The following is a 13208-nucleotide window of genomic DNA, read 5'->3' as shown; positions in this document are numbered from 1 at the left end:
TTGCACATCTACCGTATATTTATATTGCAACAAGGAATCCGTAAGGTTTAATATTTCCAAACACTTCCATAAAACACGAACTGGAGCATATCATTGTTTTATAATCTGATCAATAGGCAACATCTAATTTTCATCACGATTTGGGGTTGCAAATGCATTTCCTACCTCGAACTTTTTTTCAACAAGGTAATAATATGCTTACTTTATAGTCCGTTATAGTTTGCGAACATACACTGCGGAATATCGTGCTGAAGAGCGGCTTTATTGTAGAGTGCAGTGCGTCCTGCATTCCATGCACCAAGCGTGATGTTCTGCTGCTTTTATGAGACTTCACTGCACTGCACAAGCAGGCAGTCGAGTATGATGAGTGGCATGGGGTGGGAGAAGAGAATGATAATTATAGAACTAGGCTGACGAGGCACGGTAATCTTGATCAGAATCTTTATTCATCGTACGGTGCAAAAGAAGGTCAACATACATACATACCGGAGGAATCCCATGAGCTATAAAGCTTTTTTCACACATGTCCAGTAGAGGCGGGTCAGAAAGTTACAACAACAAACAGAAAACACGATAGGAGTGCAAAGTGTAGGAAAGGTAAGAAAATCACTAAAAAATGTATTTTAAACAGATCAAGTATACAAGTTCAAATTGCATAAGTACACCGATTCCCAAGCTTCGGCAAGGGACCAAAAGAACAGCAACATCTCGGTCACACAACGTGACGTGGATGTCGCTCGATGGTAAGCCTGAACAGCTGATACATTGCACTATGTATGGCCGCTTACATGGGCGTACATCACAGTGCGCTCGTTGAAGAAGTAAGGGAGAAGTCAGCAGATAGACGAGCGAGAGAACCCGCGTTGGATCACACCCTGAGCTGAGCCAGCGTGGGTTCCTCAAAGTATCGGTGGCTTTCCGCTGAATATTTGCCGTGCTAAGCCAGAACCAAACCGTGATAGATACGATCACCTCACAGGACATCTGAATCAGGGCTCAGGGCCTAGCAGGACCAGCGGGCGGAGATAATGACCCGTTCATATTATTGGTTCTTTCAGTAAAGTCACGTGGAAGGGAAATAATAAAATAATATAAATATAAAACAATAAAAATTCTCACGACGTTTCGACTGCAACACAAGCAATCATCATCAGGTGTTATCTAAGACTACCCTCGAGAGCTCCTGATGACGATTGCTTGTGTTGCAGTCGAAACGTCGTGAGAATTTTTATTGTTTCACATTCATATTATTTTATTATTTCCCTTCTACGTGACTTTACCGAAAGAACCAAGAATATGAATCCCTGCAGTCACGAAAGCTTTAAATCAATATGACCCGTTCGTTGCGTGCGACATCAGTCCACTTCGTGTTCACGCATCTCGGCTCATTCGTTGCGCGTGACACGACAACGGCACGGCTGAGTTTCTGCGGTGGACAAACAACCTGGCAGCCTCCCGAGCCATGCCAGCCTTGGCTCGGCGCGGTTCGGTTGACAGTTGGTTCAACGAGACGCGAGAGAGCGGCTGTCTGCCCACGTGCGGAGCGGTTGCGAGCTCTGTGTTGTTGCTGTTGCGGTCGCGTTCTGGATGCTGCAGGTCTCACAGTGTCCACCGTGCAGTCGCCCGACAGCTACCCGCTGCACGGCTCCTACCCGTGCTCGTCCGCGTCGCAGATGGACACGCTGCCCTTGCAGCCGACGCGCTCGTACCCCGCGCACGGCCCCGGCTGCTGCACCTCGCCCGACGAGCCCTACTCCATGTCGGCGGCTGTCAACATGAGAGGTGGGGATGGTCCCTGCACCGCATTTGTCAATGGCTGCGACCCCAGGTGGTGCGACTGCTGTTCCGCTGAAAACTGAATCTGGACGTTACTGAGTCGGCCGTGGTCTATCGATCAAAGACTGTGCAGTACACTGTGATGAAGTTGAACGCAATGCTGGCACCAGGATAAATTGATTCATGTCACCTGGACAAAGATGCTGATTCACAGACTTGCACCGGGTTTAATCATGGAAAGGTGGCAACCTGAGGTGACCCATTGCCATGGTAGCCAGAAATTCCGGTGTGATATTCCTGACGGCAATTCCGAGGTCGGAACACCCTATGCAGTGTGACACAGATTGTGGCCCGTTTGTGATTACATTTAAGAACAATTATAATAACATTCGCAGTAATTAACAGTATCAATAGGTGCTATGCAGTTAGTCTGTCGTCATGTTGGATGTGGTGAGGTAAAGTGTAGGTACTGCCACCTCTTTCAGGATGTCTGTCCAGTGTGGAAAAGTAGGCCAAATACCCGATCGAAGATGGCCTTCCACCAGCCTTGAGAATGAAATTGAGCGACTGCACCTTTACCTTTCATTGCCATTTGTGTCTTGCCACCTCCGATTAGCACAGTTGACTCCGTACAGTGCGAAAGAGGTTCGACATACATACAAGTCATTACAGAATTGAATAAGTAAATCAATGGTGAACACTTAAGCAGTTCTACATTTGCTTAAGCTTGGGGATGGCCCGATTCACACTTCAGTGAACCTGGCTCCTATCTGTCCGCCTCTTGTCGAAAATGTGCCAATGGCGCCGTTAACAACGCCATGGCAAATCGCCAAGCCGATACGTTTTGCCCATTATGTCAAGACGCGAATCTGGCCCAGGGTGTATCGTAGATGGATGCTGTGCCATTATCTCCGCTGAAGGCTATACAAAAAAGGGCGATTAAGAACAATTTTACTTTTGACAGTAGAACAGCGTCTGAATCCCACGACCGTATTTCTCGATGCTGCACAGAAACAGTGGACACATTTAATTTATGGAAAGGGAAAGTCAGTCGCTCATACAGGACGAGTTACAAACGAAGGTCTGAAGCCTGGACTTGAACATGAGGTGAGAGGCATTCTGGGGCACGTGTCTATGTCCACACAAGGTGGTGAAGGTGCAGCCCTGCAATTGCTCAAGGTACTGTTGGTGGAAGGGCCTCCACTGGCAGGAGCTCTGACTTACCTTTCCACACAAGGCAGATGCCACACACAACCTCCCATCAACTGTCGACAGAGGTAGGTGCATTTCACCCCTTTCCCGTGCCGAGACATCTGCAAGTGGCAGGTTGGGTCCCATTCACCGCGGAATCTCGGAACGCGCAAGCGGTTCACGTTAATTTTATTGGAGAGGCATAGCGCCGTTGTTTTTTAAAGACATTGTACTCACCGCAGAGAACTGTAGCGACACGACCGCACTCTATGTTAGCTGGCGCCAAACTGTGCCACGCCCTCCCGCATGGCCTTGTGGGAGCCTCGGTACCGATAAAGTTATTTATTTATTCAGATTCCGTTCCGATGACGTACACATACCTCATCAGAATGGAAAGAGGGTTAAGAAATCAGCCCATTGCCTGAACTGCCTCGTCGGGCGATTTACCTGATGATAAGTGGGTACACAACTCAATCGGTAGGTCGTGTACGGTCCTGTAAGGTGTGGGTACTCACACCTCTTCCAAGATGTCTCACCAACGTAGAAGAGTAGGAGGCCCTGTGTCGGCAGCATTCAACCTTTCTGCGAGGCACTAACTAGTTTGCATAGGGTGTCCATGTCGTTTTCCTTACACTGTCGCGCACACATTTCTTGGACCCTTCCAAAAAGTGCGTCGACACTGCTGATGATGAAATAGAGACTGCGGCGAAAAACTGCTGTTGCCAACATCTCAGTGCGGTGATTAATGAGGAGCAAACTCCACTAAATTGGGTTTTGCCGACTGCAGTGGATTTTAAATGTCAAGCACTTGAATTGGTTTTAATTTACCCGGTCTTTGATGCCTTTTTTGACATTTCTCTCCAAGCAGGACGGCACCAGCTGCCTCCAGGATTCATGTCCGAAATGTAATGGCTGAAAACAGAGAGAACTGCACATGCCGCATCACGTGTTAGCTGTACAACCGCCCCAGCTGTTGCTGAACCTCATTTTCATGTCACGTTTAATGTATTCAACGTCACGACGATACAATTAATCGCATTATATGTTCCTGCAGTATGTTTAATGACAATTACTTAATTGTTCATTAATTATATGATGGTATTTTGTTCAGAAATAATAAACTCAAAGATTATAGTGACATTATCATTTATATATTGACAAATTGCTGAGCAATTAATCTGTTTTGCATGCTTATTCGTTGACATCATTCCACAGTGGAGAGATTTTAATTTGCGCGTAAAAATCTGGTGAAGAGGTCTGATCATATTGCTGGTTCCTTATCTTTAATGATGTCCACAGTTGCTCCGTCATATCGTATTCTCCTTATCAATACTGTGAAGGGTAGTGGTTATTTATTCATTTGCAACATCTGGAAAATCATCCCCCTTATCCGAAGAGAGATTTTGTTTCCTACGGTATGTAATTAGATTGTTTTGTTTGCTTCAAAATTATGAACTATAAAAAAAAACGATAAACACATTATTTTTAATTGACCAAGTAAGGCCCACTGAACTACGTGGCTCTTTTCCGAATCAAGTTGGTCACAAACGAAGTGGCTTATCACGTGGACATGTATAGCAGCCCAATACTCTAAACGCATGTTTCTCAATGTGGAGGCAAAAACCGGAAAACCCGGATAAAAATCCACACGACCACGGGGAGAACGTACGAACTTAAAATATGCAGGCATCAGAGTCGGGATCAAATCCACGACCTCCTGTATACCAGGCGAGGCAGTTAACATCGCGCCCGTTAATATCTGCGTCGCATTTCTCCGCAAGGTCTATGACTGTCTCCATCATTTGTTACGGCTGCATCTTGCACCCTCAGGACTTCTATTTGTAATTCGTTAATCATCAGCTTCTTGTTTTGCTGCCACATCCTCCTATTCCTTATTATGGCATCTTCGGTCATGTTTGCGTTGTGTTTTCTCACGGTCTTTTCGAGTTGTTGTTCTTTCCCCATCTTTTTACCAACTCTATTTTTCTTCTCTTTTCCCTTTCCTCATAGCTTTTTAAAGTCAGTTTAACACTTTGGCTTTCGCGACCAATATTATCCAATATTTTTACGCAATCTCACCCAAACACCTCTATTATGTTTTTTCAAGTGTTTTTACGTGTGCGTGTAAATCTGTTTCTCGTGTAAGAAGGGCCTCTGCATGTTTAGTGTGCGCATTACGTATTTGCATGAGTGCACGCCATAAAGACCCGTGGGTAAATACATGGTGTGTTTTAATATGTATGCGGGATTTGTGGGACGCATTGGGACATTTTGCTATGAACCCAACGACCCGAATTTGATTCACATTCATGGCCGACATTGGTGAAGAATATCTGAACCGGTCCTGAGCCTCCCCTAGGTCGACTCAGCTTTAAAAAAAAGTACCTGGTGTGGTGTGTAAACATCACAGCTGGGGAGACAAAGGCGGCCCGGGTGTGATGTTGGCCGCCTAGCCCCGTGTGTGCCGTGCTGGCATTCGTAAGGTGCTCGCGAACAGCACTTGCCCCAAAAGTCGGTTAAGGCTATACGGGGGATCTTTGTCTTTGTCGATTACAAATGTATAACTGTTGCTTGTCAGTGTGCACATTGATCTGTATATGGGATTTCACGTACTATATATGCATGAAAAATAACGATACCATCTGTCAGCATCATTGTGCTTTGAGTGACAGTCAAGGAAATGATTACTTACACTTTAGCAAATTCCCATTAACTGTTGGATGATGAAATGTGCCGTCCATAGATTAACTGTGATCAATAAACACAGCCTATATTTTATTATACCAACATACATCATTAAAGATAATAGTAATTCTATTAAACTTCATAGAACCCATTTATTACTCTTTTTCCAAAATCAATCGGAGGATCAATTCAGAGTGCTAAAGAGAATCTCCATATTCAAACAAGCATTGTGCTCATCTCTGTTGGCAGTTCTTAACCAGTGGTGAAAATTCCAAATTCCTAGAGTCAGGGCGAGTCTGTCCATAAGGCAACCGCTGCTGACTTCCCATAAAGTGGTAATCATTTGATCGACCCCGGAGGGAAACTGGAGCAGGTAGACCCCCAGCCGGGATTTGAACTCACACTTTCACAACTTCATCTTCAGTTTTACTACCACAACACTTTTCTTCCATGTATTGCTGTCTCTTCCATCACTCATCACATAGGGCGCCGCAGTGGCGAGATGTTAGGTTCCTCACCTGGTATGCAGGAGGTTGTGTGTTCGATCGCGACCCTGACGATGCCTGCTGTATATTTGGAGTTTGAATGCTTTTCCCTTGGGTGCGTGGATTTTTGTTTCAGATCCTCCGGTTTTTCTCTCCACATTTAGAAACACGCGTATAGAGTGTTTGGCTGCTCTAAATTCCCACGTGATAAGCCACTTCGTTGAGCTATCATTTGTGGGCAGGTCGCTTCTGAAAAAGAGCTACGTAGCTCAGTGGGCTTCACCTGGTAAAATAAAATAAAATTGTTACTAGTTTGTTTCAATTGTCTAGTTCATAGCAGCCGATGCTTAAGCTGGATGAACTTCTTCCGCTCCTTCATTTACTCCGGTGAGGGCGATCGCTTCCCGTAGGCCTACGCTTTTCTCCATCAAGTCCCCCTCTCCTTCGTGCCCATGAGTCCACCATCTCGCTGCGTGCGTGGATGGCCTCTACTTCTTGTTCCGTCCACGCGGCGGTGCGAGGCCACCAAAGGTCACTTGTTGGCCTCCGTTCTCTTCACATGTCCCAAACCAAAGAGGTGGCTTGTTTTTTTTTGCTTGGGCCTAGCGTGTCAACAGCCTGTGAACAAATCACCAGGGCGTGTGCCCCGATCGCGTCAGATGTCAGAAGATCAGCAGGCTTTTAGCCTGGAGAGTGCTTGGACGAGCATGCACCGGGTGTACTCGGCGTTGTGGGCTTTCGATGGCAGTGCAGCGAAATCCATTGTTGTTCTGCACTCCACCCCCACCTTCACCAACTCTGACTGACCATCGTGATGATGTATGGTCAAATATTCCTCAACGGCCCTGCAAGGTGTAAGGCAGGCCCCCATCCATCAGTGGATTGACAAACAGGCTGTACAAGTCCGTCTAATTTGTGAGTTTTTATTCTCTCGGCACTCCCTGGATTTCTTCTCATCCAGATTATTTCTGCTACCAATAATGTCGTCCGCCAATAATTTGTGTCGCTGCCATTCATCTTGCCATGTGACTTACAACTGTATTGGATTCTTGTTGTTGCAGTGAATGGCAAAAACCCAGCCTTCGTGGATGATTTGAACACCTCCAATTGCCACTACCATGACAAGGACACCCTTCTGTGCCCGGGCTCCCTCAGCATGTCTTCCATTGACACCCTCAGCCAGAGGGACAAGGTAACTATGTACGTGCTGTGTTGCACTTATTTCGCAGCGTAAGTAGCCAACCGTGCTAATCAGAGGTGCGATTAGCCCCCGTTCAGCGCTGGGTCAGCGTGACCCTTGCCCTGGCGACGGGGGTGAACGAAACATGAGCAGCGTGTAGTTGTTGAATCCTCTGTTGGGCAGTTGTGATTTTAGAGTTGGCAACTCCTGGAATTGTGTTGCTGGCTGGCTTGCGTGTGAGGGGATGGGGGGGGGGAGATAGAGGAGGTTGAGCCGCCTCTTCTGAAGGTACAGCTCTCTCTACGTTTTATAAGGGCAAGTGGAAAAAATGTTGGTTTCAGAATTGTCACAAATGAGGGATGGGGCGTTACACAGCCAATTCTCATATGAACGGGGGAGATGAGAGCCGGGGCAGAACGCGTGGTAGACAAGAGAATATCGTATTGTTACTCATTCTGTTGAGCATTTTAACGTGAGTTTAAAGTTTGTTTCACATTCATTTGTCATTGTCAACATGCTCTTTGTGAATGCCTCACCTGCTTTAAACAAGGTTGTGCCACGGGAGTTTGTTCGCATCTGTGCGCCCGAGTTCCTCTGCGTGTATGCGCGTGTGGCTTTTTTAGCGGACGATGTACGCACACGCACGCGTGCGCGTGGTCAGTCAGGCACGTTTGTGGTGAGCCTCGTGCGTGTGGCCCGTCTCGCACATGGCAATGGCTTAAAGCCACCGAGAAAATGGCCACTTGACAAGAGCCGTGCTGAATTTAATTTATTGCCACACTTCGCAGGCAATCGGTATCTGTGGCAAAAAAATCATTGAATCGACGTATTGCAAATAAAATACAGTGAGGGCGCCAGGAATAAAAAGATAACATTTTTTATCAGCTGATGTTTGGGGGGTGTTGGGGGATTTGTTCACCGCTGTTTAACCAGGGTGCAGCGTCAGTGACGGGTTAGGCTACACACCAGTGGTGGTGAATCGTTGGTGCCCCAAAACAGAATGCATATTTAATGACAAAGACAAAGATGCCCCGTATAGCCTGTAACAGACTGTTGGGGCAAGTGCTGTTAGCGAGTAGCGCCTACGAAGGCCGGCACGGCACACGAGGGGTGGGTGGCCAGCACCACGCCCGGACGCCTTTGTCTCCCCGGTGGCGATGTTTACATACCGCGCCGGGTACTCGTTTGAGGCTGAGTTGACCTAGCGAAGGCACACAATCGGTTCAGATAATCGTCACCGGTGTTGGCCATGAGCGGGAATCGAACTTGAGTCGTCGGGTTCGTAGCGCAGCGCTAACCGCGACGCCACCGCTCCCCACATATTTAATGACAGCCCCCCCCCCGCCCGCTCCCTGCCCCCCTCTCGGCCATTCAATTCATAAACTCCAAATGAGAGGACAGAATAAATAAAATAGTGGGGAGATACAGAGATGTAGCGAGATGACAAGGTAAGAGAGCTGAAGGTATTCATCAGCTTTTTTTACATGAATTAGATGGGCTTTTGCTTATAGGTTATAAACATTCTCGTTGATATTTGCCCCGTGAGCAGCTTGGGGACTTAGGATGTCGCTTGGTCTGATTTATGCCGAGCGGCCACCACTGCTACTCACTGCGCTGTTCGACTGCCTTAGAGCCAGTCCCGCTATCCAGCGCTTGCCATCGCACCACAACTTCTCGGCCGTAGCGCCAACAGATTCAAGACGGATGGCCAATCATTTGTTGGTAATGTGATTTTAAAGAGAGCGAGGGAAAATGCAGCGCTGCACGCCGGTGTTTGTGTGGAAGCTAATAGATTTTCTTCCTCGGGTTTAGTTTGCTTCATCAAGGCAATGCATCGTGCAGTGTACGTGTGAATATTCGTTTGCAGTGCTTTAGGAAGAAGTGCATCGGATCAAGACTGGCAAAACCGGGACTAGATTTCATGCAGGAGATGTAAATAAGCCCTTAAATAGCACAACTGCAAGCACAGCCCTGAACTGGTTTCTTTAAATGATTTGCTCAATTGTGGTGGAGTAGACCAAATAGGATCTACAGGGCTTCTCTAGAGCTGCCTCAGCTAGTAGGCCTCGACCCGGCGGTAGTGTGAGCAGTGGCGGCTCCTGCAAAATCTCTCAGGGGGGGCAAATGTCTGGATGATTGATAAGGTCCACCCATGCAATGAATAAATTAACAGCTTAAGCATGTAAAGGCAACTTCACTTCTTTAATATTAATGAAAAATAAAGTGACTCTTACAATACATCTTGTTTGTTTATATACTCACTATTAAAACAAACCACTCAAGTTTATTTTATTAAAGATTCCACTAGGTGGCGATAAATTATATTGTTGGATGAAACGTGCTTACGTATGATGACGTTAGCACGTATGATGACGTTAGCACGTTAGTGCATGCCCTCCCGGAAGCCATAGAGAATGCATTGCAGCGCCCCCGTTCGAAAAAAAACATCTTTGAATGTAAGTCTATGGGGCCACTCGGGGCGATTCTCAGCCGTAGTGAAATCGCCCAAAAAGAGGCAGTACTCCACAGAACGTGACATGACGCTGATTGGACTATATCCAGAGGCTGACAGTGACGGCTAGCGTGACTATATCCAGAGGCTGACTCTGTGGTTGAATGACATTGGTGGTGCGTCGCCCAATCGCCCTAATGAAGAAACCGCCCCTGAGTGTGAGCAAGCAATTGCAGGGCTGCACCTTTGCCTCTCAATCTCACAAGCACGCAAGTTTAAATAATCCATCATTTAATGTGAGATTGCACATTTTGCTCAATTGCAAATTATTTGGGAACAATGTGTATCACCACACATATAGTCTACTGTTAATAGCCTCACTAACTTGTGTACTATTTATTGTCGTGGGATACGTGACAAAAACAACACACAATATCGGAATAACTAAAAATGTACATGAATAACACAGCATCTGGATACAAGCATAACGTATATTAACAATAACAGTTCTAATGTAACCGATACGTGCTTAGATTACACCCGTGGGTGAAAGGGTTTGGGTAACTTCTGACTGAAACGCACCACTTCTGATATAAGCACACCTGACATTTCTCCCAAAGGGGTGTGCTTATATTCAACTTCAACTGCACCTTTGGTTATTTTATCAGTGGCTCTATCGTCAGTCATAGATGCCTCACGCACTAAGTGTGTAACTATTTGTTATAGGCACAAGTGTATGGAACTACGTATAGCATTTTGGATCGGCATGTATGCACAGGGAAATACATGCTGTGGTACGCTTCACCGAGGCTAATTTACGTGGCCCCACAACGCATATCTGCGCTCAGTGTAATGCACAACATCCATGTATCTGCACCGTTGCCCGTGTGCCTTGTCTATACGCGCGCATTGGTATCGTTGCCGTCGTCGTCGTCTTAAATGCGAGCACATCGTGCTGATGGTTTAGCTAACCCGATTGAATGAACCCTGCCCGACGGTTTTGGCTGATTTCCCGTCTACTAGTTTCGGAACAGCCGTCTGGGTGTGCCAGGCTCGGGGCTGTTCTTCCGGGACGGCAAGCGGCGCGTGGATTACCTGCTGGTGCATCGCATGTGCAGCCCACACCCCGAGCGACGGCACTTCTTTGAGAAGAATCTACGCGGGGAAGGGCTGCAAGTGGAGAGAGAGGTGGGGGTGGTGTTGGGGTGGGGGGGCATGCAGGAGGTGTTCTAAGATGATGAGTTGTCACACTGAAAAAAGGCTCAGTCCCATTTACACGCACCTTTACATCAGCCTCACCTTAACAACTCATTTCAAACAGTCTACACAACAAAGGCTCATTCCTAACAGCGTGCTTCAGCCGCACCGAACCTCAATAATAATATCCAGGGCCTACCTTGGCTGCTCCCACCCTCAACCAGTATATATACAAGAACTGTTTTCTTGGAATTTCTGTTACTTGATACAGCTATCGTGCTGTGACGGTTTCACCTGAAGACGGAAGCTTGTATTGCCTCCGAAACGTCGTGATTTTTTTATTTTATTTTCATATTACTTTTATTAATTTTAATTTTTTACCTACGTGACTTTACCGAAAAAACCTAAGAATATAAATCCTTGCAGTCACGAAAGCTTCAAATCTAGAATGTCACACTGCTGTTAACTACCTCGCCTGTTATACAGGTGGTTTCTTGGGTTCGACCCCAACCCAATACTGGTTTATTTGGAGTTTGCATGTTCTCTATCCCCGTCGTAACGTGGGTTTTTCTCCAGGTCCTCCGGTTGTTCCCTCCACACTTAGGATCAACGTGCAGCCAGAGTGTTTGGTTGCTTTACATGTCCACGTGATAAGCCACTTCATTGAGTTATCAATTGTGGCTAGGTCACCTATGAATAAAACACCTAGATAGCTCAGTGGGCCTTACCTGGTCAAATAAAACATATTTTTTTGTTATTTTAATTTACTTTGCTATCACACGCTGGTAGCGTGCGTGCAAAATACAAAGATGCCATTACTCACCCATGTGATGCAACAACAATGAACGCATGCGGCACCCTTGTCAATCCACTGCTGGATGACGGATGCCCTCGACGCCGTGTGGGCCACGATCCGTGAGGGCAGGGTCATAGCTGCAGGAGCTGAGAAGTACGGCACATTTGCATGCAATTCCCCAATACTAATCGATAGTAACGAGCAAGCAATGCAAATGATAGAGCTGTTCAGCACCATTGTCTTCAAGGTGGGTTGTGTTTTTCAGTCAGGACAGTAATTTTTGTTGTTGCTCTGGGCTTTACATTAGTCTGAAGGCAGTCATCATTTTTCGCCAGTTCTGAGGGTTTTTAATTTAAATTAGAACTACAAGATGTAGGGGTATGCTTGCTTATAATCACAAATAACAAAAACTCAACACATTCATCAATAACACTGCCCTCGAGAGGAAACTTTATAATTGTAGGCAACGTTGTGTGCAGCGACTCTTATTGATAGCAAGAAATACATCGCGTATTACAATAGGGCAGTGTTATCTTTTAAGGGAAATGTTATTGACGGATGTGTTAAGCTTTGGTTACTGTGAACTACTGCAAACGCCAGGATCACAAATGAGTTCTCCTGCAATCGGCTCCATCTGAAATGCCTGCTTGGTTTCTATCCCTGTCTTCCGGCAGCCTTCAGTGACGAACAGCGAGACCGTGTTTGTGAAGATTCACGCTCCGTGGGAGGTCTTGTGCAAGCACGCTGAAGAGATGTGCATCCGCATGCCGTTCAGGTAAAGCAGAGAGAAGTGCACAGCGCCCCATTAAGAAAGCGCATGAACCACGTTTCGACTCATCCAGTGCATGCGGCCCAATTTAGTTGCTTGAACTAATTGAATTGCTTGGTTCACTTGCTGCCGTTATTATTTTTTATTCAGCACTGGCAATCCAAACTCAAATCTCTGGGTTTGATCTTAATTGGATTACATTTTTTTTCCCTTCTCTAGGCTCCGCGTTAATGTTCAGCTCAGTCATTTTGTCATAAAGGCATTTTTACCAATGGCATTTTTTACTTAACATTAAATTTTTGGGAGTTGCAGCATAAACAAAAAAAACATTACAGTAGTCAGTACAAATTAAAACAACAACAGCAACAACACATCGGGTAACATGACAAGGTCCAAAGATTAAAGCACATCATGGCCAAAAGCATTCCATGCATGCCGTCTTGGTTCTTTTAGACCGATCCTTAGGCCTCATCCTTGGTCTTTCCTTGGTGTTGTGGCCTCAATCTGAGGACTTGGCTTAGATACACCAACTTATGGAATTCGATTGGGCTGCCCTTGACACTGGCCTCGACCTAAAATGCTTCTGGCCTTGGCCTCATCTTGATCTTGAGGCACCCGGCCTTGACCTCAGCCTTGGCCTTGCAGGTCCTGAGCTTAAATCCAAGACTGCATCCACT

The 13208-nt window shown here is 46.3% G+C and overlaps 1 protein-coding gene across 2 annotated transcripts in view; it reads left to right on the top strand.

Moving 5' to 3' along the window:
* The window catches only part of ANO4 (anoctamin 4), a 172562-nt gene that overhangs the window by 87463 nt on the left and 71891 nt on the right, over positions 1–13208 (top strand). For both annotated transcript variants that reach the window (XM_078863635.1, XM_078863634.1), the window contains 4 exons: positions 1597–1782; positions 7199–7329; positions 10793–10957; positions 12437–12537. In XM_078863635.1, the coding sequence (XP_078719761.1) occupies positions 1597–1782; positions 7199–7329; positions 10793–10957; positions 12437–12537 (583 nt within the window). The remainder of the gene's footprint in view (positions 1–1596; positions 1783–7198; positions 7330–10792; positions 10958–12436; positions 12538–13208) is intronic.

The sequence above is a fragment of the Lampetra fluviatilis genome, chromosome 16, assembly GCF_964198595.1.
Source record: "Lampetra fluviatilis chromosome 16, kcLamFluv1.1, whole genome shotgun sequence".
In the NCBI taxonomy this organism is placed as follows: Eukaryota; Metazoa; Chordata; class Hyperoartia; order Petromyzontiformes; family Petromyzontidae; genus Lampetra; species Lampetra fluviatilis.
Note: the sequence above shows the minus strand (reverse complement) of the source record. Positions and strands in the feature narration are given on the sequence as shown.